The 26,744-nt window shown below is 48.4% G+C and overlaps 1 protein-coding gene across 4 annotated transcripts; it reads left to right on the top strand.

Annotated features, from left to right (window-relative positions):
* Positions 1–885: 885 nt before the first annotated feature.
* LOC308407789 (uncharacterized protein) lies at positions 886–24,777 on the top strand. Of its 4 annotated transcripts, none has more exons than XM_080899641.1 (26): positions 886–1,379; positions 7,829–7,956; positions 8,705–8,850; positions 8,988–9,141; positions 11,733–13,114; positions 13,631–13,777; positions 13,883–13,981; positions 14,074–14,335; positions 14,430–14,492; positions 14,586–14,689; positions 15,149–15,277; positions 16,177–16,284; positions 16,469–16,610; positions 16,802–17,278; positions 17,382–17,426; positions 17,501–17,580; positions 17,847–17,959; positions 18,037–18,220; positions 19,849–19,933; positions 20,023–20,168; positions 20,417–20,507; positions 20,594–20,742; positions 20,854–20,939; positions 22,965–23,034; positions 23,114–23,235; positions 23,392–24,777. In XM_080899641.1, the coding sequence occupies exons 1-26, from the start codon at positions 1,306–1,308 to the stop codon at positions 23,621–23,623; spliced, it is 4,818 nt and encodes a 1,605-aa protein (XP_080755767.1). In that variant the 5' UTR covers positions 886–1,305; the 3' UTR covers positions 23,624–24,777. The 4 variants fall into 4 exon arrangements, with proteins under 4 accessions (XP_080755767.1, XP_080755770.1, XP_080755768.1 ...); XM_080899644.1 differs by lacking the exon at positions 886–1,379 and adding an exon at positions 1,673–1,811; XM_080899642.1 differs by lacking the exon at positions 886–1,379 and adding an exon at positions 5,857–6,388.
* The last annotated feature ends 1,967 nt before the right edge of the window (positions 24,778–26,744 follow it).

The following is a 26,744-nucleotide window of genomic DNA, read 5'->3' as shown; positions in this document are numbered from 1 at the left end:
TTGATCATTCTGAGCTGTGTCATGCAAAGCTACAGTAAGAGAGTCCACTCAGTTTACTTGATGTCTTTGCAGGTTTTCAAATCATGTTGACAATTATCTGTGTTAACTATTTACATGAATCACAATACAATGCTTCATAAGTTTATTTATTTTCATATTTATCTTCATAAAAAATGAGACTTGGCAGCTGAAACAGCAGAAACACCTCAAAGTACATGAAAGCCAGCTTGCACAGGTGGCTCTCAAGCTTCTTTATAAACCGTTAACCTCCACAACCTCAAAACTCTCCTTTTGTCCTTCACCTCACCTGGAAGAGAACCGACCAAGAACTGACCCATGCTCAGGAGAACGATCTGCATCTGTCCATTAAAATTTCATTTGAAACTGAGCAGAGTTTCAGTACATACGAGAGAACCCGGAGTCATCTAAATGTTGTCTGCATTCATTTGTCTCAACACTAAAAACGTGAACTTATAACTCAGTCTAAAATGCTGAGGAATGAGGGGTCGGCTTCGGTGTGTGTGTGTGTGTGTGTGTGCGCGCGCGCGCGCGTTTTAAACGGGTGAGTAACTGCGTGTTTAACATATGAAGGACACAGCCGAGTGGTTACTTATCCTGAAATGTCACGTCAGCGTTGTGCGTGGCTGTGTGAACACTGACGGTGGGATAGAGTGAAGCGATCAGGGGGAACTTTGAGCGTCGTTCAGGGAAAACACATCATCGATCAAACGCAGCAGAAGCTAAAGAGACGTGGTGAGTTATGAAACCGTCCTGGTGTTCAGACGGAGTCACCTAGACTCGCCCCTCAGCAGGGGCCAAACCATCCACAGCAGCTTCCACTGGGAGGAGACAAAAAGAGGAAGAGGTCAAGTGGGAAGCAGCGGGGCGGAGGCTCGGTAAAATAAACGCAGGAAACTCGGAGTCACTTATCTGGACATCAAACATGACAGGAAGCTGCTTCTGGGTTAGCAGGACAGTATGATTCTACTGCGCACATCAGTTGCGCTCACCTGTAGGAAGGAGAATCCGGAAACACCTGACAGAGTCAGCGAGTCCTGCCGGAGACCACGGCCTGTTCTCTCCGGATCATTCAGGGAACCGCAGCTTATCAAACAGGGCCGGCGAGCTTTTCCCACCACTCCTGTCTCCGGGGCATCCTCAGCCTCACCTGGACTCCAGCCCTGCACCCCCTCCCTCTGCCCTTGGACGTCGGGCGTTGTTCTTTAAAAAGGTTAAAGTGGGACAAACTGAGACGGCAGCTCTGCAGAGCACGGCAAACAAACAGCGGGGGTCCTCATAGAAGATATGGACCAGCACACACCCAGCGAGCAGGAAGCCCACCACACACCGGCAGGAAGCCAGCGCCACAGCTCCGACAGGTAAACAGGGTCTCTGCCCCCACCCAGCAGCGATATCAGTGAACCTCACACAAACGGAAGAGTACAGCTGTGCTAAGTAGACTCTTTAAAACTCTTTAAAATCCCGATTAAACTAATTTCGTTGGTTAATCACAGCGAGTCTGTGCTGCTGTTTAACTTGATTCCAGCAGAGGGCGCTCAAGTCGTCTGTTTCTAGTTTCTTTCACTTTCACACAGCCGTTCATAACTTCCTTTTCAAGCCTCTTCTTCCAATCACAGACGGCAGCACACAGCCAGGCCACTGGCTACAAATCGTACATAACCTTAGAGCAGAGGTGGAGGCAGGTGTGTAGGAGAGAGAGCTTTGTGACCAGGCTTAGGTCTGTAGGCTCGCAGTCATCCGGTCATGGTGGTCTGAGGAGTGTGGAACCAAAGCGGCTGGACTGCTTTACGGTTTGTGAAGTCGTTTCACCTCAGAAGTGAAGAAGCTTCGTCTTTGCTAAACTTAAAGAAGTGCAGTGGCTTTCTTTCTGAGATGTTTGACACAATCTCCGAGCCGAGCTGTAGTCACTACAGAGGGATAAAGCTGATGAGCCACACCGGGAAGATTTGGGAAAGAGTTGTTGGAGCTAGGTTAGGAAGAGAGGTGATGATCAGCAAGCAGCACTGTGACTTAAATATTCATCTAGTTGCCATTAGAAAAAAAAATTCTTAAGCTGGTTAATTTTATGTGTAATTTTAAGACTTTATTTTGCTTTTGCTCACTGTGATAATAACTCAGCAGTCCGAACACATAACCCTGTGGAGCCCCATCAGAAAACTGTTCCAATCAGAGTAGATGTGTTGTCCTCTGAGCACAACCAGGTAACTCAGACAACAGGCAAAGAATGAAATATCTCACAGACAAGATTGCTATTAATTTCAACACAGAAAAGACAGAGATCGTGATTTATCTCACAAAAAGACAAGATTGACGTCTGTAGTCCACTAAAACCACAACTTCTGAGAACCTGAAGGAACCAAAGGTGGTTGAAACGCTGACATCATCTTCCACGCCAAAATTGGTCACGGTGCGAGGGCAAAAACCGAGCTGAGGTCAGAAGTCAGAGGTGGTGAGACCATCTGAGACTAACTACTGCGCCAAGGAAGCAATTAGTGACACTGAAAAACTAGTTCATGACTTGATTACTCTAGGCTGGACTACTGTAACTGATTACTATTATTATAAAATTCCCTAAAAAAACTTTATTTGATCCAAAATTCTGCAATATATTTCTCCTGTTTTGGCTTCCCTTCATTGGCTTCCTGTTAAATCCAGAATTCAAAATCCTGCTCCTCACATACAAGGTCTTAAATAATCAGGCCCCATCTTATCTTAATGACCTTGTAGTACCATATCACCCTATTAGAGCACTTCGCTCTCGCACTGCAGGCCTACTTGTTGTTCCTAGAGTATTTAAAAGTAGAATGGGAGGCAGAGCCTTCAGTTTTCAGGCCCCTCTTCTGTGGAACCAGCTTCCAGTTTGGTTTCGGGAGGCAGACACTATCTCCAGGGTGAAATCAGTTAAACTGGGACACTTTTTGGCAAATTTCATATTTTTTGGCAAATTTGGTAAACTGCAAAATAAGCACTAAGTGAGACTGAATTGTGTTTTTGTTGTTAATGAGTTGTTTTCAATATGTAAACCTTGATTTAATTTCATAAATTATAATTATTCAGGTCCTATAGCTTTTGAAAGATTTTTGAGATGAGCAGTGTTTTAGGGTAAAGTGGGCCACTTTATCAGTCAGCTTTGATTTGAACTCATTTTAACAAATATGAACACATTCAAGTGTTGATTTAATAATTCATGAATAAAAACACTGGCATTAAAAATAACTAGAATTAGTTAATTATTACAACATTTTCATAAGAACTGTATGTTCTATTTTAGAGACAGTCTTTACAGAAGAATCCATCGTCAGCATAGATGCCACTTTCTTCTCCACACGTCTCATGGAACCAGGCGCTGCGGTTCCCACAGCTGATCCACTCCCCACTGGCCTTTGGGTCACTTTTGTCTCCATAGACTGCCTTACATGCTTTGCAGGGCACGTCATCCTTCTTTGCACCTTTGCTTCTTCTGGTCTTTTCTATCTTTTTAGTTTGCACTGCCTTGGTGGAAACGTAGTCTACGTGTCCATCGCTTGTGAAGACAAATGACAGAGGTTTGGCCCTCTTTCTGACAGTCCTCTGTTGTTTTGGTTGGACACACAGATCACTGAATGTAATACAAGTTCAGGTTGATGGCTCTTCCTTTGGTGTGAACAGGTTAAAGACCATCTCTATCTCAGGAACACATTCAAAGTTGACTGTTATTTCTTCAGATCCAACCATCCAAGAATGTAAAGGTTGAGGGCACCTCAGATACCGCTGCAGGGGGATGAATGGGGCTGAGGGATTTTAGGGTCTGGATGTTGGTGCTGGAGCTGGTGGTGTCTGGTGGGGTCTGCTTGCTATTGCTGGTGGTGTCTGGGATCTGATTGCTGGTGGTGTCTGGGGTCTGCTTGTTGGTGCTGGTGCTGTCTGGGGTCTGCTTGTTGGTGCTGGTGCTGTCTGGGGTCTGCTTGTTGGTGCTGTCTGGGGTCTGCTTGTTGGTGCTGGTGGTGTCTGGGATCTGATTGCTGGTGGTGTCTGGGGTCTGCTTGTTGGTTCTGGTGGTGTCTGGGGTCTGCTTGTTGGTGCTGTCTGGGGTCTGCTTGTTGGTGCTGGTGGTGTCTGGGATCTGATTGCTGGTGGTGTCTGGGGTCTGCTTGTTGGTGCTGTCTGGGGTCTGCTTGTTGGTGCTGGTGCTGTCTGGGGTCTGCTTGTTGGTGCTGTCTGGGGTCTGCTTGTTGGTGCTGGTGGTGTCTGGGATCTGATTGCTGGTGGTGTCTGGGGTCTGCTTGTTGGTGCTGGTGTTGTCTGGGGTCTGCTTGTTGGTGCTGTCTGGGGTCTGATTGCTGGTGCTGTCTGGGGTCTGCTTGTTGGTGCTGTCTGGGGTCTGCTTGTTGGTGCTGGTGGTGTCTGGGATCTGATTGCTGGTGTTGTCTGGGGTCTGCTTGTTGGTGCTGGTGTTGTCTGGGGTCTGCTTGTTGGTGCTGGTGTTGTCTGGGGTCTGCTTGTTGGTGCTGGTGGTGTCTGGGATCTGATTGCTGGTGGTGTCTGGGGTCTGCTTGTTGGTGCTGTCTGGGGTCTGCTTGTTGGTGCTGTCTGGGGTCTGCTTGTTGGTGCTGTCTGGGGTCTGGGATCTGATTGCTGGTGCTGTCTGGGGTCTGCTTGTTGGTGCTGGTGCTGTCTGGGGTCTGCAAGTCCATCTAGATCTCTGGCATCATCCTTAGGTAATGACTGAACAAACAACTGAGCCCATTCTAGGAAGACATCATTAATCCAGCCATTATCTGAGACCTGAACAGTAACATTCTCAGGGCACTGTTGGAGCCACTCACATCGTAGCCACTTCCCTTTAAACATAATCACAGTTTGACTGAAAATGCATTCTGCATTGAAGGCTGCCATGCAGGTGGTAGTTTCACCTTTCTCACCTGCACAGACCTCCAGACATGGTTGGCCAATCACTCCAAGCACCTTGGTTAAGGAGTACTGGTTTTGTGGACCAGACTCGTCGCAGTTCCATACATATGGGAAGGCATGCCCTCGAGGCTGGGAGTGCAGAGCAGGTTGTCATAAACTGGAAACCACTGACTGACCACCTGCTTGTTCAGTGGTGCGGCCCTTGCAGCTGAGAGCAATTCATGGTTTTGTATGCCACGCCTTGCATGGTGCTTAGTGAAATTTTTTAACCAATAGTATCCTACTCAGCCAACCTTTTGTGAGAAGCCCTTAATATTATTTTGTGATGCTGTTGAACCTCTCTCTTGGTAAGAGGAGCCAGTTCTTGTTCTGCTGCCTCAGGGAGGCATAGCCACTATGAGCTAGCTCCCACTCACTCTTCTTTGCAGTGTGGCCTGGGGATTATTCCATGCTCTTGAGAGGAAGCGCACACTTTTTTAATTTCACTCCTTGTACTCTTCCCATGCTCCCTGTTTTCTCCTCTACCCACTGATTGTATTTTCCTCTTTCCTTCTCCTGTCTTCTCCCTGTTCCTTCCCTATCCTTTTCTTTTATTGCCTTCCTTTCTTCAAACTTTCCTTTTGGCTAAAGCATGTAGTCAGGGCTGGATCAGGTGACCCTGAATCCTCCCTTAGTTATGCTGCAAAAGTGTAGGCTGAGTCCCATGATGCACTAAGTATTTATCCTTCTCTCACCCCTTTTAAGATAAGATAAACCTTTATTACTCCTACACGTGGGAAATTTGTTGGGTCACAGCAGAAATTGGACAGTACAAAGTTACAAACAGCAAAAATGAAGAAATACACTAGAATAGAATAAGATAAAATAACATACTATGTGTTTACACACCACTGTGCATTTAATTATGAATTATTAATCACTCTCTGGCTCTCATCCACAGCATGTCTTTTTTCCTCCCTTCCTGAGTCTGGCTCTGCTGGAGGTTTCTTCCTGTTAAAGGTTTTTCTTCCCACTGTCGCCAAAGTACTGATTGTTGGGGTTTCTCCGTAGAGCTCTACAACTGTACTACTCTGTCTTAAATAGTGTAAACGGTTAGCTTAAATAAAAGCGATTTTTTTCGTGGAGCAGCGCTGTCGGAACAGCCAACCGGAAAATCTGCTAACTCCGATGTCGCCTAGTGTGACGCTAGGAGCTAAAGCTAACTGCAGCTAGCAGCTGTAGAACCGGATGTTTCAGTAACAGCGACATTAACATAACCAAAGAGTTTGGCTAGCTGGTATTTAAAGTTAAATTTCGACCCCTGTGGTGTTAAAGGGCGTGGGCCTTTATTTTATTCACACTTCTGGCTGTTTTTAAATTGAGTGACTAGGTCAAACACCCGCTTTTTTTCCGCGGCAGAGGGCTGGGTGGGTTTTGGGGGTCGTCGAGGCTGACTTCTTTGGTATTTGAATCGGTCAGAGCGAGCTGAGCAGAGAAGGTAAGTCCACCATGTTTGTTAGCAGCCTGTTGCATGAATTCGCTAAAGGTTTCACCATGATTTTAAACGAAAACTGTACATTTCTTCTAGAATAAACCGTCGGGAGCGCACAGGCCGTTTGTGACTTTGCCGTAAACTTGTACTGATGTTGTAAGTCAGCGTCGCGAGCTAATGCGGATATCTCGCTGTGTTATTAAGGGGTCTGAGTAAATGATGATCATGTAGCTGACCTCACAGCCATTGTTCGTTCAGTGGGCTAGTTTAAGGCATTGTGCAAAAGTGCTGTTTATAAGGTGGGAAACTATCTGGCACTTGAATGTGTGGCGAAACGTTTTTCCCACTGAAAACGTCCAGATGAACAGAATCATCTTTTTGAGAACTCAGAGTAAAAGTCAGCTGAATGAAAGTGGGGGTGTGAACAAAAGTAGCTGACCACCGAGTGACCGCTTAAACTCCGAGACAATTTCTAAACGGTAGCGGTGTTATTGCCGTTAAATGCTGTAGTTGCTATTGTATTGTTAGCCGCACTTTATCACACATGCAACCATGACTCCAGCTGACCTGAGATCAGATTGTTTTTATTCCGACGGCAGCCCCACGTGTTAGTTTCCGGAAACAAATTTAAGAGCGCATCGGTGCCGCTTCCATTGATTCTATTGGCTAGAATAACCCCCGCTCTGCTCTGATTGGTGTAGAGGCCACTGTGAATGTGTGCTGCGTTCCGGTAACTTTGGAATTTCCGATGCGTGCGTCCCGGTGTTAAGGTTTTGTCTGTCGCAAGATTGCGTCTTTAGCAATACAACGAAGTGTTTTTGTTTTTGCACGTAAACGCAGCCGTGATCGTTAACTCGGGGTGGGCAGGGCTACGCCGAGTTGTAAATTAGACTTGAGGGGAGGTTACAGTTGAAGATTCCGGCTGGAAACTCGGGAATTCCAACTTCGCCTAGAATGCGCTCGTGTTCATTTCGTTCGTTTCCATTCTATAGATTGAATGTGAAGTAAACGACATTTTAATGGGACCCTAAATGCAACGCTTTCACGAAGAAGTCGTTACAGAGGAAGAGGTCAGCCCCTGAAGCAGCACTGTGTGACCCCGGTGTCCGTGACGCTGTGACGGAGGTCTGCAGAGGGAGATCGGGCTCTTTCAAACTGTTAGTAAACCTTCTGGGCAGACATTTGTGCAAACACGTGGGCTCGTTTCGGGGCGCTTACAGGAAAATATTACTGCATGAGTGTTCTTACGTGTGTAAATGTCACTCTGACTTCATCAGGCTCTTGTGTAATGCATGCCTCAGTAATATTTGTTTTGCCTCATGTATCATCCCTCCAGCCGGAGCCTATCATGGGGCTAAAGGCGGGGTAGAGCCTGGCCAGGTCGCCAGTCTGTGCAGGGCTGCAGCATTGATGTATGATTTTAAAAACATTGTGATGTGTGTGCAGGTGCCTTTCGGAGATGGCGGTGCATGTGACCCTGAACGGGACGTTTTTGTATAATCGCTACGAGCTGCTGGCGTGGCTAAACGAAACCTTACAGACGAGCTTCACCAAGGTGGAGCAGGCATGCACAGGTGGGTGTGTTTTAACAGGCATGGCTGATGCTGGTACATTGCTAACAGCCTCCGCCTTACTTCTCACGTGGAGTTCTCCGTCCTCCTGAGCCCATCTGTGGTTGGCTAACAGAAACCAACAGGCACTCGCACATCACTCCTATTCTTTCCTCCTTTCCTTGGATTCTTTTCTTTCGGCTGCTCCCTTTAGGGGTCTCCACAGTGGAGGATCTGCCTCCACCTCCTCTGTCATACCAACCCTCTGCCTGTCCTCCTTTTCTACATCCATGAACCTCCCCTGAGGTCTTCCTCGTTTCCTCCTGCTTGGCGGCTTCATCTTCAGCCTCCGTCCTCTGCACATGCTGAAACCGTGTCAGCCTCTGACTCTGAGCTGTCCCTCTGACGAGGACTCATTTCTTAAAAAGGACTACTGTGTTTGTGGACGGTGGCCCAGCTTTCTTGCTATCATTTCTTACTGAGCAGGTGTGCCTCGTGGTGCATGTTGTGAAAAGAAAACCATGAGTAAGACTATTTACACAGAGCAGGAAGGAGAGCAAAGGAAAAACCTGTGCTGCCCGAGTGTGTGGCTTACAGGGTTTCCCTGACCCTGCACTGGGCTCATCATTAGAAACTCAGGTCATGTGTCCCTGCAACAGGAACAGGACATATATGACAGGCAACGAGGAAAAGCCAGTTTGACCAGTGTAAAGATAAAGCCGTGTTAATAATATAAATGATGTGTAATACTTCCTGCTCTGTTTGTATCCAGGTGCGGCTTATTGCCAGCTGATGGACTGGCTGTTTCCCGGCTCCTTGGACCTCTCCAGGGTCCAGTTCCAGTGCGACACCATCATGCACTCTCTGCACAACTTCACCTTGCTGCAGGCTGCTTTCAGGAAGGCCGGAGTGATCAGAGTGAGTGTTGCAGCGCTTTCAGGTCCCGACATTAAAGCGAGTGCTCGCTGCACACCTGTGTTAGAAACAGCAGGATGACTTGGCGCTCGTTCTTTGATAGAAACACGCACCTAAAGATCCTCTGTTGCTCTGCCTAGCACATCCCCATCGAGTCGCTGATGAAGAGGAACTCGGCCGTGGCTCTGACCTTCCTCCAGTGGTTCAAGATCTTCTTCGACGAGAACAATGATGGCAGGGAGTACAACGCCTTGGAAGCTAGAGGAGGACAGAGCCTGGTTCCTGCTGACCTAGGTGTGTCTCGCACAGGTGTCACACAGCGTGTTTTCAGGGAAACCGATGCTGGGAACTAGTGCTGGGTGATATTGAAAAGATATTTATCACGATGTGAATTATTTTATATCACGATAACGATATATATCACGATATACCGCAATGTTTCCACTTATTCTCTGAAAAGTGTGACAGATGTCATTGCTCACTTTTCTCCAACTTTATTTTGAAGGTTTAAAGGAACTGTCACAAATGAGAAACGTGCATTTTAGTGCAGCAATATAAACGCATCAAAGGAAAACAGCTGTGGCCTTCTTTATTTTCAAAATCATACATTTAAAATGAACTTTTTAAAGTGCACAACAGTTTCAAGGTTTTCTGCCCAAAATATTTGTTTTACTAACATGCATATCATATATGCTAGTAAAACTAATGTGTGTATGTATACTAGTACTACGTGCACGTATATACGCACATAATGTACTTTATGCACGGTAAATACGTAGCGACGGCAGACTCATACCTTGGGCTAACATGACTCCAGTGTGGTCATGTGGGAAGTCCGCAGTCTGTCAACAGCGAGCGCGGCGTCTTCGTTAATGAAGCGGATGGTTACGCTCATGCAGGGCTGCGTATCTCTGCTCGTCCACAGGTCAGCAGCCAAGGCTTAATGCACGACACTGCAAACATCCTGCTCTACTTTGGCCGCCATGCTTCGTATAAGCGAGGCAACTCGACTTTACTGAAGTGCTTACGACCGGGCGTAACGTACCTCGGATCAAGGACTTTGACGAGGTCACGAAAGCTGTCCTTCTCAACTACATAAACAGGGCCATGCCTTTACAAATGCAACGCGAGACGGCGCCTGTGATTTGTTTATGGCGCTGGGACGTTTTCTCATACGGGCCTCGTGTGAAAGGCTGCTGCATCTTCAGCTGGTATAGTTTTTCTTTCCCAACTTGCTCCCGTCGTTCCACAGCTTGGTTTAGCTCGGATTCTCTGGATTCTTCTTCGTGGGCCTTCTGTAGGTGATACAAGAGATTTGTTGTGTTGCCATCGGGCGCGGGAATAGTTTTATAGCATAGCTTACAAATGGGCGTCTTCTGCTCCGTGTTGGTGCTGTTGAACCCAACAAGTAACCAAATCACAGACGTACCCCGTTTTGGTAAAAGTGCTTCTTCTTGGGCTGCCGTCTCTGCCTGGCGCATGTCCGGGCATGAAGCTGCAACCTGTCAAGCGTCCATCGTTTTTGAGTTACCGTAAAGCAGTGATGTGCGATACCAGGGGCGATCGTGGCTCAAGAGTTGGGAGTTCGTCTTGTAATCGGAAGGTTGCTGGTTCGAGCCCCGGCTTGGACAGTCTCGGTCGTTGTGTCCTTGGGCAAGACACTTCACCCGTTGCCTACTGGTGGTGGTCAGAGGGCCCGGTGGCGCCAGTGTCCGACAGCCTCGCCTCTGTCAGTGCGCCCCAGGGTGGCTGTGGCTGCAATGTAGCTGCCATCACCAGTGTGTGGATGACTGGATGTAGTGTATTCGAATCCAGGCCATTTACCACTGATTTCCTTTCCGATCTCATACCAAGTAAAATTCAGGGTGGTATCGACGATACTGATCTGATACCGATACAAAAACTTGATGTTTCATTGTATTACATAATACAATATATCATTGTATTATGTAATTGTAATAATATAGCTTCATAATGATTACAGGACATCAGATTACTTGTATAACTTGTATACTTATAAAAAACCTGCCATTTGAGCATGTTCAGCACTAAAGGACTCTGCCACAGACGTCTGTCTCGCCCTAGCAGCACCTGTCCCTCTCCTCCTCTTCAGTTCGCCTCAACATAAGCTCGTCATATTCTGTGATATGATTTATTCTGAGGTGTTTGATGAGGTCAGTGGAGCTGCCACGAAACCTCACTGTCTTGCCACATCGCAAACTGCGTCTTGGCTGTTTGTGGAGGTAAAACACGTCCACACATGACTCCATTTACGCTCAGCCATTGTTGTGAGTGCGCACGCCAGGGGCTGCCACACAGTTATGCAGCCGTATTTCGCACATGACTATGAAAGGCGGAAGAGGAAGTAGTTCCTTCCAGTGTAGACGATCCGAATGTTATAGTTTCTTTCCACTGTGTTAATGATAAACTACAAATTTACCCTAAATTACTAAAATATCAATATTTTAATGTGAGAATCGATTCTAGAACATAAATGACTGATATCGGAGGAATCGATATTTCAGGATCGATCCGCACATCTTTGCCGTAAAGCATGACGCATATCCGGGTGCACGTAAAGCAGCACCATGTCGCAAAACTACAAGAAGTTTGTTTGTGAAAATATCATTTTTTATACTTTGCATAGAGTATGTATAGTGACCAGACAACACTAAAACATTTGCCACAGGCTATTTCATTTATTTAATATCTTTTATGTAATAGTTTATAAAAGTGGGTCAGAAACGCTAACAAACGGTAAAGATCGTCAGCACGACCGGAAACGTTGAAGCTTTAATGTTTCGCTGCTCGTTTTAAAGCCAGAAGTTTAATATGTGAACCTTCACTTCAAAGCTGTCGCCTAACGCTCTCCCCCCCCCCCGCAGGTGGTGCATTTCTTCTGCCGAATCAGAAACTCGCCGTCACCGTGACGACGGACAGTAAAACCATAGAGCAAGAAAAAGCAAATGATGTAATCTCGCTGATCTCCGACGACGAGGACGACGTGGTGGACCTGACGATGGAGTCGGTAACAAACATAGACGAGTGTGTTCCGCCTGAGCAGGTGAAGGAGGCGGAGTCAACAGACTCCTTGGTGGACGAGGGCGATGTTTTGCTGCGATTCAGTAAACAGTACTGCCGCGATGACGTGGACCTGACGCCGACCGGCCAAATCATCAACGCGCTCCGCAGCACACCGTACTGCCTGTACCTGCACGTCGGGGTGGAGCTGGGCGGGGGCCGGAGGACGAGCATCGTCCTGATTGGCTACTTCGACGGCTGCTCGGGTGCGAGCGTGGTGAGGGCGCTGCTCGCGGTGCAGCTCAGCGTGGATTCGGCAGTCGGAGCCCCGGAGTCAGATCCAGACCTTCTGATGAAGGCGCTGACGGAGGCTGGCCTTCCTCTCTCCAACCTGGCTGTGTTTTACTGTGATGCTCCGCCCCCACAGGTGAGCCGGAGGTTTGAAGCCCAGCTCCGGCTTTTCAGCCCCAGCTTGGTATCGCTCTGCGGCCTTCCTGGGATGGCGGGACGAGCGTGCCAGGCCGGACTCCTCACATCCTTCAGTCACGTGGTCGACCTGGTGAAAGACATCCACCGTCACTACTCCACCTGCGCCTCCATCAACGACAGCCTGAAGGAGCTGTTTGCGGACGTGGAGCACCACAACCTGTCCCGCCCCGTCTCCTCGCAGTGCTTGTTCTTCATCCACGCCGTGCAGAAGATGGCGGGCTGCTGGACGGATTTGGTGGAGTATTTTAAACTTGAGGCGCTGGCCGTGGACGCCGAGCGCATCAGCACCCAGCGAATCACCGTCCGGCTGACCGATCCGAAAGTTGAGCTACACTTCCTGTTCCTCGCCTACGCGCTGGAGCCGCTCCGGGCGCTCCAGGAGCTGCAGCAGTATGGCTCTGCGAATGTCGGAGTGGAGCTGCAGCTCACGCTCGTGCTGCTTCACTCGTACGCGGCGAGGGTCCTGCAGCCGGCCGCCCTCGACGACTTTCTCAGGAGGCGAGACGTGAAGCTGCTCAGCAGCGAGGCGAAGCTGCTGCCCGCAGCCGAGGTGAAAGTGGGCGCTCGAGTCAAAAACCTCCTGCGGGCCACCCCGGCCGTGGATCTGGACGACGAGGACAGGGCCGACTTCATGAAGGACGCGCGGGTGTTTTACCAGGCGGCGCTGCGGAGCGTGGTCGAGAGCGTTCCCGAGCAGCTCGGAGACTCGGCGCTGAGGAACATCACCCTCGTCCAGAAAGACCCTCACAGAGTCAGCGTAAGACGCCTTTGTTTGTGTGCTGCTGGAGGCAGAGCAGGGCTGGTACACTGAAGGTCGCTGGTTTGATTCCCGGCCGACTTGTAGTCTAAGAAAAGCGGCTGCAGCAGGATTTTCCTGGCTCGTAGTCGGATTCCCTCCTCAAATCTGCATTTTACTTTATCATGAATCACCTTCGAGTGTGTGAAATCAAAGCTGCTTTGATATACACCAAATTATTCTGCACATGGTATTTGTCTCTGATTTCCTGAGTAGTCGATTCAAATGACGTTTAGACCTGAGGGCGGCGACGATAACCAGGGCGCCAGCTCCCCAAAGAGAGAGAGCTTCCAGTACATGTGTGCTGTAGGTAGATTAGCCAGATGCTCTGACCCACACACGGTCCTGGCTGCTCCTGTGAGCTGCTGTCAGGCTGCAGGATTTGTGCACTTTAAAGGTCACTTTGTTACGCTGTGTTCATAAGATGCCGTCTGTACCTGCTGCTAATGACTCTGCAATGCAACATCCTGTCCTCAGAATAAGCTATCCAGCAGCGTGCTGTCAGAGATGGCGGTAGAGCTGCGTCTGTGTGACCCCGCCTCTTCAGAAGCCGATCAACTTCAGGACGACTACCTCAGTTTGACTCACGCGACGAGAAGTGGAGAAGCTACTTCCTGGGCAAAGGTGAGAGCACCAGCGTGGCCTGAACGTCCACACGTCTGGTTACTGCAGTAAATACATGGATAAAAGCTCTGTGCGTGAGCCGAGACGACGCGTGTCTGTTTGCAGATGGTGAGCGAAGTCAGCCCCGGCTCGACGCTGCGCAGGCTCATTTTGACCCTCCTGGCCCTGCCGAGCTCGCTGCACCGGACCCAGGTGTTTGCTAAGGTGAGAGGTCAAAGCCATGTGAGTGGCCCACACGACCCAGGTGGGAAGGGATAAATAATTTCCCTTTTTTCTGTCTTTGCTTTAATCCCAAGGTGTCGAACATCCCCAAGACTTTTCCTGACAGCCGAGAAGCCTCCAAAGCTTTGCCTGAACCGGGTATGTGGGCGAGAAGACCCAACAACCGCAGGAGGAAGATACCCGTCCGTCACCAGACAGCTCACGATAATGAGAGGAAACAGGAAGTGGACAAACTGAGCTCATCGGAGGACAGCGACTGGACCAAATCCAGACCACCTGTGCGTTCCAGGGAATACAGCAGCACGGAGGAGTCGGGCGACACAGAAAACTCCTCTGGTAGGACTGACGCCGGAGTTTGCAGCTCTGACACGAAGTTGATGTGACGCCTCGTTGATGTTAATCAGTGACTGCGTGTCCTGTTTTTATCCAGATGTGGTGGATGTTACAGAAGCTTCCAGAATGTGTCGGGCTGACAGACTGAGGCAGCTGCACAGTAAGAAATGTCACACCGGTGCAATAAGAAAGGGCCGTTTCTGTTTGTATTTGTTCGCTGAGCTGCTTCAGCTGCTTCTCGTCTCGTTTGCAGGTCACAGAAATCGTCAGGCCAAGTCTGATTTTGTCATGAGCAGCGATGACGAGGATTCGGCAGCCACGCCGACCCGAGTAGCATCGGCGCGGGAACAATCACCTGTAAGGCATTTCACACCAGCTGCTAACTAGCAGCACTGTCTGTGTTTACTGTGTTCATGAGTGATGTGTCACTGCAGCCGTCGTGTGACGCATCTGCACAACATTTCAGCTGAACAGCCAAGCACCAAACTTTTCTTCTCAATCAGGGACAGTTTGAGTTTGTTGGTAACAAATAACAGAAAGCTGAGTTTGGAGGCGGCGGTCACATGAAACGATGCGTTTAAGGACATCAGAAAGTTTCAGCGCTTTCACACCGTGGCAGTTTCTTATTTTGCAGCGTCTTGTACAAAAATGTGAAACTCGGCGTGCGTTTGTTGAAGGCAGCGATGGCAAAGTGTGTTTGCTGGTGTCGACTCAGTTTAGCTTACTGTGAAATCACCTGCTCACACATTGGTCGCTATGGCAACAGAAACTTACAGTGTTTCGCGTGAACACATCTGTGTGTGTTTTGTCCTGAAGGGGGAGCTGGTCTGGGGTTACGCTGGGAGCTCGGCGCTGTGGCCGGCCGTCGTCCTGCCGTGCAGAGGAGAAACTCCACCGCCAGGGAAGACGCTGGTGGAGTGGTACGGACAAAAGACGTCCTCACAGGTGAGTCGCACCATGCTGTCGACCTGTGGAACCAGGAAGCGTGGATCAGCTCTCTGTTTAGTCCAGGCTCTGATCCAGTGAGTCGTACCCAGAGCGCAGGGCAGAGCTTGACTGATGAAGACGTCCGACGGTCCTCCTCTGATAAAGAAACAGGGAGACAAATCCTGCTGAATTGATACTGTAAATTCAAGCAGAACAAAGCTGGTCATAGATCCAACCAGAGTTCAGTGTCAGCATCTCCTCTGGTGCCCCAGAGCCAATCACAGTGGAAGTACCAACCTGGAGCTTCCTGGGCCCCTTTCTATACTCATTTGAGTCCCTCGCTCGTCCTCTCGGGACATCCAATCACAGCTGTTGACACACAGTCACCTGACGTCCCGCTTCACCTCCTCTCTCTCTCTCTCTCTCTCTCTCCTGAGTTTTCTCAGTCACGTTAGACTCATTATGTTTGATTAAGAAGAGAAATGATTTGCTGTTAGAGAGCCCCTCCTGTCAAATATGAGGGGTGTGTGTGTGTGTGTGTGTGTGTGTGTGTTCCTGTCTAGCTATCTTTGTGAGGACACACACACACACACACACGGTCGTCACAAGTTTGAAGCCTTTTTGAGGCTCAAAATGTGGTTTTAGTGTCAGGGGTACAGTTAGGCTATGGTCAGGTTTGATAAGCGGCTAGAGAAAGCATTATGTCAATGAAGGTCCTCACTAAGATAGCTGAACGGGGTTGTGTGTGTGCGTTTGTGCGTGCATGCCCTGAGTTTGAGTCCTTTCCTCTGCAGACGTGATCAGACGGTCGTTTCTTTGTCTTCTGCTTTAAATTATTAGTAAAATCTGTATTTGTGCTTTTCTCCTGTGCCGATCGGCCCGCGGTGGATGGATGTTTTCCTTCTCTCTGATCCCAGGTCAGTTTGCAGGATCTCAAACCTTTCGCTGCGTTCACCCAGAACTTTTGTGCCGACTCCTTCAACATCCTGAACACCTACCAGGAGGCCGTGTACCTGTCCCTGCAGGTGTGTTTGTTCAAACAGGAGAAATACTGGAGTTGAAGAGTCCTGGACTCGTTTTGTAAAGAACAGGTCAAAACTTCACGGAACCTGAGATTATTCTGAGTTCTTACTATGTTCTTTTAAATATGTTTTGCTAAACTAAAGTCTGTGTGCTCGTATGTGACACGTCCTCCTTCCTCTGCACCAGGAGGCGGCTCGGCGCTGTAAGAAGCAGTTCGCTCCTCCTCCAAAGGGCAGAGAGGAGCTGCTGAAGCAGATGTTGGACTGGGCGTTGGGAGGCTTCCAGCCGTCGGGGCCTGAAGGATTTCAGCCCAACGCTCCAAAGAACGGTAAGAACATTGATACTACCTGCCTGACTGAGTCGGAGTCACGGTGTGGCTCACCTGTGAACGCCTGTTTCTGTGTCAGTCGTGGAGGCGGGGTCAGGGGTCGTACAGGAGGAGCTCAGAGTAGGACAGACTTGACGTGCTCAGTCTTATTTATGATGTATTTTGATCACATGTTTGATTTCCCTCTGCAGACTGGTGGTCGAGGGTGATGAAGAAGCTCCCCCATAAAGCCTCCTCTTCTCCTGACTCCTCCAGCATCAACCTGAAAGATGTGGAGGTGTGCCTGAAGAGGCTGTCCTGCAGCTCCATCAGGAAGGCCTCAAAGCCAGCAACGGCAAACAAAAAGGAAGGTCATCCTGCGGAGCACGGCCCCAAAGCACGGAAGGAGAAGGAAGCTCGAGGAGGAGGGTCAAAGATGGGGAGACAGGGGAAGAAGGAGGAAGAGGAGGAGGAGGAGGAAGAAGAGGAGGAGGAGGAGGAGGAGTGGCGAGGAAAGGGGAAGAGTAAGACGGGATGGAGAGGAAGGAAGGCTCATAAGAAGCGAGGCGAGCTGAACGATGACGTGTCGTCTGATTGGATGCCGAGCAAGAAGAAGATCTACACCAAACTCCACAACAAGGTCAACAAGCCGACCGCCTCCTACGCACAGCCCGACCAGAAGCACAGAGGTAACGCTCGGCGGCTGTTAGCGATGCAGCTGTTAGCCTCCGCTGTCAGCTCTCACCTGAGCAGGTGTGAACGTGGCTCACTCTCTCTCACTGCTCCTTTCAGAGACGATCATCAGCACGATCGTGGACATGAAGCTGGACATCGAGGGTGAGTGTGCAGCGCTGCATGCCTGGAATCTTTGCGTGTATACGCTCGTGTGTTTGATCGTGTGCTGTTTGCAGGGTACTGTCTGTGCTGTGGGACGGACAACATTGAGATCTTCCACCCTCTGTTTAAAGGCGGCCTGTGCCTGAAGTGTAAGGTGAGGAGCTGCTCTCAGGCTTGGTGCTCGACTCCCTGATAGTCGTGAGGAAGGACCCGTGCATCCATCAGCACGCGCAGTTTAAAGCTGCATGGACGCTGCTGCAGTTTGTGGTGTCGGGTTGCAGCGTAGACCTAACGCAGAAACAGGAATCCTGCAGAGCTTTTAAAGAACTGAGCAGATGTTTTCCTTTGTTTCTGTGTGTTGTTCGAAACGTCCAAGCTCCTCCTGAGCAGCTGGCTGTGATGGTGTCTGTGTGCCTGCAGGATAACTTCACAGAAACCTTATATCGTTACGACGGCGATGGATATCAGTCCTACTGCACCATCTGCTGCTACGGGATGGACGTCCTGCTGTGTGGCAACGATGGCTGCTGCAGGTTCTCAGCTTCTTTCAGTGTTTCGGCCGCATGTGCCAGCACGTTCTCCGTTCTTAACCTCTGTTCTCCGTCCTCAGGTCTTACTGCGAGGACTGTCTGAACATCCTCGTCGGGCCGGGAACGTTTGATTCGCTGAAGCTGGAGGACCCGTGGATCTGCTACCTGTGTCAGGCTCACAGACCCCACAGAGCGCTGATCCCCAGAGAGGACTGGAGCATCCGCGTGCAGGAGTTTTTCACCAATGACAGCGGCATGGAGTTTGTGAGTGGAAAACCAGCCTTGGTAAAGATCTGTGTGCAGGAAGCCCTCAAAGGTGCTGATTCTATTAGTCCTTTATTCAATTATCCAGGTAAAATCTCATTGAGATCTAATTTCCTGCCACCATGGCAACAAAAGTCAAATACATGTAGCACATAAGTATATAACATTAAAACAAATAAAATATCCTGTACGAACACGTGAAAATCTGACAACACATCAAATTAAGAGCGACATTGAAAACAAAAGAACTTCCTTTAACATGGACTTAAACTCCCCCAGGGTATCTGATCATTGCAGTTGCTTGGAGACTAACAGCGTTACTAAAAAAATTATCCGTCCATTTGCTTCCACGTAACCTTCTCAGGGTTGCGGCGTGCGCTGCAGGCTATCCCAGCTGTCTTAAGGCAGGAGGCGGGGTACACCCTGGACACGCCTCCTGTCCGTGGCAGGGCACACAGACAACCGTTCGCGCTCACATTCACACCTACGGTGTGATTTAGTGTTTCCACCTATCCCAACTAACTGCATGTCTGTGGACTGTGGGAGGAAGCTGGAGAGAACCCACACAAACACGGGGAGAACATGCGAACTCCACCCAGAAAGACCCCGATGGAGGAACTGAACTCAGGACCTTCTTGCCCCCTGCAAATTATCCATAAGTGTAAATTTGCACGCATCTTTAAATATCCACATTATTGCATACGCTGGGTTAGACTCTGATTCTCACAAATAAGCTACAAGACCTACAAGCAGTTTTACTCATGACTTTCTTTTAGTTGTGTGAAGGGAACCTGCAAAGTAAGAGTGTTGCGTAACCCTTTTTGTAACTGTAGCTCCCACACAAAGGTTTTCTCAGGTACTCGCACAGCAGATTCTTTCGTCCATATCGTGGCAGAAAGTTCATTTTTATTCCCGACAGTTGTCAAAGTAATGCTTGCTTAGCGCAGTGGGCCGAACTCGCAGCCCGTAGAAATATAACGCCGTCTGTCCCTTGAGGTGACGTTTCTGTTAGGGACGATTTGTTTGTTGTGCAATATTAAAATCTTCAAAAATGATTGAATATGAAGGCAACATGAGCACAAACATGCTGAGGGATCGGCTGTGTTAGCGTCACAAACTCACGTGAACACTAAAGTGTGCGTTTGTGTTTTACATACGAACAAAATGCAGGACAGAGGACGGGCTATTTGGTAGTTCAGTGAGTTCAGAGGGAAACGTGCTCATGTCTGCAGTTTTGAAATAAAAAAACAAAACAGCTTTGTTTTCTACTTGAACACTAAAATGAGAGGACGTGCCAGCAGCGGCACACAGCTCCTTGCAGCCCTCTGTCACAGCTAGTGACCCCTGTGGCCACGTGGTGAACTGCAGTCATCAGTGCCAGCAGGATCAGGAGTTCTGTGCTTCTGTTGTTTTATGTGTGTTTGTGTAGAGGTTTAAACTATGTTGGTGACGCATTTACTTTAATTCTCTTCAAGATAAATAGAAATAAAATGTTGGTGTCGGCATCAGATCCACTCACTTACACTTTTTTACATCGGAGCACCCCGTGTTGTGCGTCAGGTGTGACTTCCTGTCGTCTCGTCAGAAATCACGCCGGCTCTTGTGTGATGCTGTTTTTCTTGTTGCAGGAGCCTCACCGCGTCTACCCGTCCATCCCTGCAAACCTCCGCCGACCCGTCAGAGTCCTGTCGCTGTTCGACGGCATCGGCACAGGTGAGCTTTACCTGCCCTTCTGCTCCTGTGAAACGGCCATACGCTCCTGCTTTTCCACACAGCCCCTTCTTTTCTCCGCGTCCCGACAGGTTTCTACGTGCTCAAGGTCCTGGGCATCAAAATAGACAAATACGTCGCCTCTGAGGTTTGCGAGGATTCGGTCGCCGTTGCCACCGTCAACCACGACGGGAAGATCGTCCACATCGGAGACGTGCGGCACATCACTCAGGAACGCGTATGTCCTTCGTAATTGCTCTTTCCACAAATGAGGACGCGCTCTGTTTTATTTTGGCGTCTCCACAGCGGTACGTATCCGTGCGAGCAGGAGACCAACGTGGCGGACAGACTGAGAGGGCGTCTCCAGTTTGTTTTTCTGAGCTGAGACAGAAGATTTGACTGAGTGTGTTTGACGGGTCAGAATATAGAAAGTGCTGCGGTGAAGCCCCGCCCCCTTTTCTCACCACGTCTTCTTTGCTCCTCCAGCTCGAGCAGTGGGGACCTTTTGACCTGCTCATCGGCGGCAGCCCCTGTAACGACCTCTCCATCGTCAACCCGTTAAGGAAAGGCCTCTACGGTAGGTTTCTGCAGCTCGTCCGGTCACACAGGTGTCAGTGGTCTAAAGGTTATTGTTGGTGTTCCTGTGTCACTTCCCTCCTGCAGAGGGCACCGGGAGGCTTTTCTTTGATTACTACCGCATCCTTCAGTGGCTGAAGCCCAAAGAGGACGACCCGCGGCCGTTCTTCTGGCTGTACGAGAACACGGTCGCCATGAACACCTGCAACAAAATCAGCATCTGCCGCTTCCTGGAGGTCTGCACGCACTCACTTCCGTTTGGATCCATAACCCTCTGCTCTTCCTCTTCCTGTGTGCTTCCTTAGTTAAACTGACGAGGTGTAAACTGTGTCTTGTTTTCCCGTCAGTGTAACCCGGTGATGGTGGACGCCATGCACGTAACTCCGGCCCGCAGAGCTCGCTACTTCTGGGGAAACATCCCGGGAATGAGGAGGTACGTGAGCTTTAGCATCTTTTTAATATTAGTCGGATATTTCATGTTTTCGTGGAGTTTCCTCTTTGGAAGTGCGGCCTCCATGAATCGTGGGGTTTGTGCTGAGCTGGAGCTGCAGAGGACTGCAGCTTTTAATGAATCGCTGTGATTAAATCTGAAGCAAAGATCGTTAGAGGGAAACGCCCGGTGAGCTCTGTGAGTGCACGTTTCCTCATTCCAGGAAGACAAAAGTTTTCCGATGGAAAAGTTTGTCTTTTGCGAGCGACGCCGGCTCTGGGACGGCCACAGCGACCCAAGCAGACAGGAAGGGCTGTGGCGGTTAGCAGCAACGAAACTTTCAAAATAAGAGCAAATACCGTATTTTCACGACCATAAGGCACACTGTGCTAAAAGGCGCAGTCTCAGTTATGTGTGCCCTTACTGTATTTAACACACACATAAGGCGCACTGGATCATAGGGCGCATACAAGTACCGTATGCGTATTTAAAAATAAAGCGGGAGCAAACCTGAATTCGGTACCTTACTCACATTTCTATTGCCGGTAATCGTCATCATCAACAACACACAAGCATACAAGTGTGCATATTTAAAAATAAAGCAGGAGCAAAACAAAGTTTGGTACTCACATTTTTATCATCAATCAAACCCATGGAAGTCCTCATCCTCTGTGTCTGAATTGAACAGCTGCGCTAAATCTCCATCAAACATGCCAGGTTCACTGTCTTCACCGTCAGAGTCACTTTCCGTGCCGTGCGGCTCCTCGGAAACGATGCCGGCTTTTGCGAAAGCTCGAACAACAGTGCCAGCAGACATGTTAGCCCAAGCATCTACAATCCATTGGCAAATTGTGGCGTAACTCGCCCGGCGCTGCCTTCCACTCTTAGTGAAACTGCGTGGAAAAAACCACCTGGTCTCCTTACATACACCTCCCTCAGCCACTCTTTCATCATTTCCTCATCCATCCAGCCCTTTTCATTTGCCTTAATGATGATTCCTGCTGGAAACTTCTCTTTAGGCAAAGTCTTTCGCTTAAAAATCACCATAGGCGGCAGTTTCTGTCCATTAGCATGGCAGCCAAGCACAACAGTAAAAGAAGACTTTTCATACCCCGTTGTGCGTATCGCTACCGTGCTGGTCCCCTGCTTCTCCACAGTGTGACTCACCGGGATGTCGAAAGTGAGCGGGACCTCGTCCATGTTTGTGATGTGGCTGGGCTGGATGTTTTTGTCGCCGATGTGTTTGCTGCAGTAGGAGCGGAGGATGGCCAGCTTTTCCTTATAATCCGCTGGAAGTTGCTGCGCTACCGTAGTCCTGGTCCGGATGGAAAAATGGCACCGTTTCATGAAACGAAAGCACCAAGACGGACCTCCTTGGAAATGTTCAATGTTCATCTCTTCAGCTAGTGAAACTGCTTTTAGCCGAATGGTGACCGTCGAAACGCTTCTCCCGCTCGCTCTTTGCTCGATGATCCACCGCTCGAGTCTTTCCTCCAACTCGGGCCACCTCGCCTTATGTCCGCGGAAACTCAGCTGCGTCTTCTTGACCTGTCGGAGCTCGTTTTCCAGCTTCCTCCATTTGCGAACCATCGATTCGTTAATCTTAAATTCTCTCGCCGCTGCTCGATTTCCATGTTCCTCCGCGTAGCTGATGGCCTTCAGTTTAAACTGTGCTTCATAAGCGTGTCTCGTTGCCATTTTCAGGGTTGTTAAAACAACGATGTCCTGCATAATGCACATACCTGTCCTTTTATACAGGTATGTGCGATTGTCCCGGTATATACGATCAACGCCCACACTTCACCCTTTAACGTTCTCATGGTGTTCTCTACTACGTCCTCCTTACAACACACAGGGCGCACCGCGCTATAGGGCGCGCCGCACTTTTTGAAGAAAATCTAAGACTTTTAAGTGCGCCTTATGGTCGTGAAAATACGGTACTGAGATTCTCCAAGGCCAAAAGGGGAAAAAAGTTCAAATGCGTTGCCGGATAAGCGCTTTAAATAAAGTTTTATTTTTCACCCGCAGGCCCATCGTAGCCACCCAGAGCGACAAGCTGGACCTGCAGGAGTGCTTGGAGCTGGGCAGAAAGGCCACGGTGAGTGACTGAATCTTCTCCTCGCTGTGATCCGTCCACAGCTGCTCGGCCACATGATCTTCTCATGCTTGTGTTCCAGATGTGTAAGGTGAGGACGATCACCACCAATGCAAACTCCCTGAAACAAGGAAAAAATGTCAACAAGCTTCCCGTCCTCTACAACGGCAAAGAGGACAAACTGTGGATCACGGAGCTGGAAAGGTAGCAGGCTGAAGGGTTGTAACGTCTCTCGTCCACTCGTCTCTAACAGCCTGTGGGCTGATTTCTGTGGATCCACTGAGTTTTTATCTGAGCCACGAGCAGTGTTGTCCTGTTAGATGGGTGGATTATTAAAGGTGTCCTCCTTCCTCCCTGCAGAGTCTTCGGGTTCCCTAAACATTACACCGATGTGCGGGACATGAACCGGCAGCAGCGGCAGAAGGTGCTCGGGAAGGCGTGGTGTGTCCCCGTCGTCCGTCACCTCTTGGCCCCCCTGAAGGACTACTTCACCTGTGAGGACTTATCTCCTCTAACCACAGCTGCCACCACCTCCTCCTCCCCCTCCTCACAGTCCTCCAGTGCCCCTGCAGAGCAGCAGCTGTCGAGTTAGGAGGAGGCGCTACCGTTCAGATGTGGTCATTTGATCAGCGACACAGTGCTGACGTGTCAGTCTGTGCGCAGGTATCTGCGGTTTCTCACCTGAGGACGACGCTGATGGATGAACCTTTCACTGCTGGAGAGATTCAGCAGCACAACAATGTTTTTCAAACTAATTTAAACCTTTTAATACAGTTCAAATGAGCCCTCTGCAGGTTCATTCATTTTAAAATTTGGGTTCAATTAATTCCAGGTGTACTTTCAGGTAATACCACTTCATACCACAAGATGGTGCAGTGAGTAAGCGTAAGCTTTATTGAGTGAAAAAGGCCATGAGGACGGGCTGAAAGGAAGTACTGAAAGTGTCAGCACGCTGCCCCCTGGTGGCGAAGGATAATTAGAAAAACTATTTTTAATCATGTTTCTTGTTTCCAGGAGAAAAACAGATTTTTTTTTTTTTTTACTTAAACATAAATCAGAGCAAAAGAAAGTTGCTGAATAAATTCAGCGACACTTGAACATGTTGATCCTCTGCAGTGTCTGGGAGCAGGAATCTGACACCTGCGTCTAAGGTTACCTGTGTCAGACACTCTGGCATCAGCAGAGCTGAGGACATGTCAGCTCTTTATTTATCACCTTTTTTACTCCTTTTTTAAAAACTATGAAGTCATGCATTTCAAACTCAAACACAGGTCGGGAACCCAGTGTGTGCTCAGCTGTGTGCTCAGGTGTGTTTAGACTCTACCTCCAATAAAATTGTGACGACCTAAAGGCTGAGGTCCTTTGTTACTGTGGTGCTCGTTGATGAACTGTGTGCTTCTGCAATGAAGCTGTAACCAGGTGCTTTCCTTAAATTATGCCTCAATCCTCAATTCTACTGTTGTTGATGTAAATCAGTTAAACTATGAGTGCGACCATGACACACGTCACTGTATGTTCTTAATATTTCACACAGGACTGATCTGTGGATGTTGACTACATCTGTATTACTGTTTGGTTTGCAGTTTTTCAGCTCGGCTCTGACTTCAGTCTCAGGGATTTGAGGCGAGCGAGGAAAACCAGACCGAGCCGACGTGACAAACTGTTCAAATGTTGCTCGAGCGTTTAAATCACAGTTACACATCATCACCTCCGTTTTTTTCTTCGTTTGATTAATGAAATGTTAAAGTAACTTTATTTAAAATTGTTAATTTTCAATGAAAGAACATAAATCAAATCTCACTCTGAAGAAGCGTCTGTGTCTTTGTCAGCAGTGGAGCTTACAGCCTGGAGGTGGCGCCACACTCAAGTGCCCGTCCTCGACTCCTGGCGTCTTAGTCCCTCCCACCTGTGAAACAAGGGCAGGTGAGGCAGCGGGCGTCCTTGCCTCAGAGGCCGGTGATGTAATCAGCAGCGTTATCAATAACTTAGTTTGCTGCGTTTTATGTTCTCAGGTATAACAGCTGTTGTGCTTATTTCCACATTCACGAAACTCCCAGAATGCTTCAGTGTGACGGCTTCAGTGCCTGTGTCCCAATTTAGCGACCGCACGCTTCAGAGTACGCGCAGAACAGCTGATGTTGTTCATGAGACTAAAATCATCTCACTTTGGTAATGTAAATATAATATGGACAATATTATATTTATTGTCAGATTATTATGAGAGATATTTTACAGGATATATTACAGCAGTGAGCTTGAACTCTGGGTCAAAGATTCAAGTTGCAGTTATTTGTGTTTCCTGTCACCTTAAATCTTCACTCAAACACAAGTATCTGTGACAGTGCATATACAGATGTGTTATACATAAGAGACAAATATTATTCTTTTAATATGTTGGTACTAAATGTGGCTCAATGCTTGCATACATGTGTAAAAGCAAATGTAGGAGCTGTGATAACTGTGTCTGATAGAATGAAGAGTCGACTGATATATGAAATATTCCTTTATTGGGTGAGAAAATCAGACCATGTCATAACTGCTGTAAGTCACACAGAATAGATATCAGAGCCTTAAACAGGCTGACTTCTGCTAAATGGGTCAAACTGGGCAGAAAGTCTACAAACACATAACATCCTTATAGAATATGATGTAACACTATAGATCAACTTAGCTCAGAATATATAAAGCATATAAACAGTTACAGCAATATGATGCAACACACACAGCAGCTACTGATCCAAAATACTCAAAGCTTCATAGAACTGAAACCAACATTTATTTTAGCTCCATCCTGCTGCTGATACAGACTTTAGGTTTCTGAACATCGAACTTGTTGCTGCCTTTCATAGTGTGTAACCTGAAGGCCCTGAGTACTCTGAGTACGTTCTCCCACACTGGAAACACTGGGATGATCACATTATGTGAACATTACCTAATAAGACTGATTCAGCACAGACAGTTAAACTTTCCTAGCAGTCCTTCACAAACAGGGAACAGTCTGTCTATTCTCTCCATCTGTCAGCTGCTGCTGGCTCTTCCTCCTCCTCTTCCTCACACACTGCTGAGTTTGTCCTGGTGGATCATCAGGGCTGCAAAGCCTCACAGATGATGTGCAGCAGTGGGTCCCTCAGTCTGTCCTCACTCTGGACACTTGCAGTCGTCACACATGGAAATCAAATGTGTGATAAGCTGCAGGATTCAGACACAAGTGTAACTTATAAACACACGTTCATACTTTTATTCCACAATCAGAGAGAATCCTGCTTGTGCCGTGATGTTCAGGACTGCAAACCGAGCAGCATCACTGACTTTCAGCTTGTTGTGTTTGTGGATATATGACGGACTTTAATTATCCATCAAATCACCACATTCTCTGTAGGATTAAGGTCGACTATTGAATGGTGGATATTTTGAAGTAAAGGCTTTAAAACCAAGTTAGCACAAACGTCACTAATGTCACATAACTTTGCCGACATGTGGCCAACAGGAATGTTTTAATGTTCTTCATTATTAAACATTCGCACATAAATAAGTGACGTCATATTCAGTACTTTGACAGTTCACTCTTGGCCGCTCCCTTCTGCCGTATTTTGCGGCAAAATTATCCACACCCACTGCCACGCTATGAATTGTGGGACCACGAAGCGTGCACCGGACCACGCTTGATATTTGGGGAAATCGACGGCGCATTTGGAGTACGCTTCGGATTGGGA

Source organism: Rhamphochromis sp. 'chilingali' (genome assembly GCF_963969265.1).
Source record: "Rhamphochromis sp. 'chilingali' genome assembly, chromosome: 12".
Classification (NCBI taxonomy): Eukaryota; Metazoa; Chordata; class Actinopteri; order Cichliformes; family Cichlidae; genus Rhamphochromis; species Rhamphochromis sp. 'chilingali'.
This window is presented reverse-complemented; position numbering and strand designations above follow the sequence as displayed.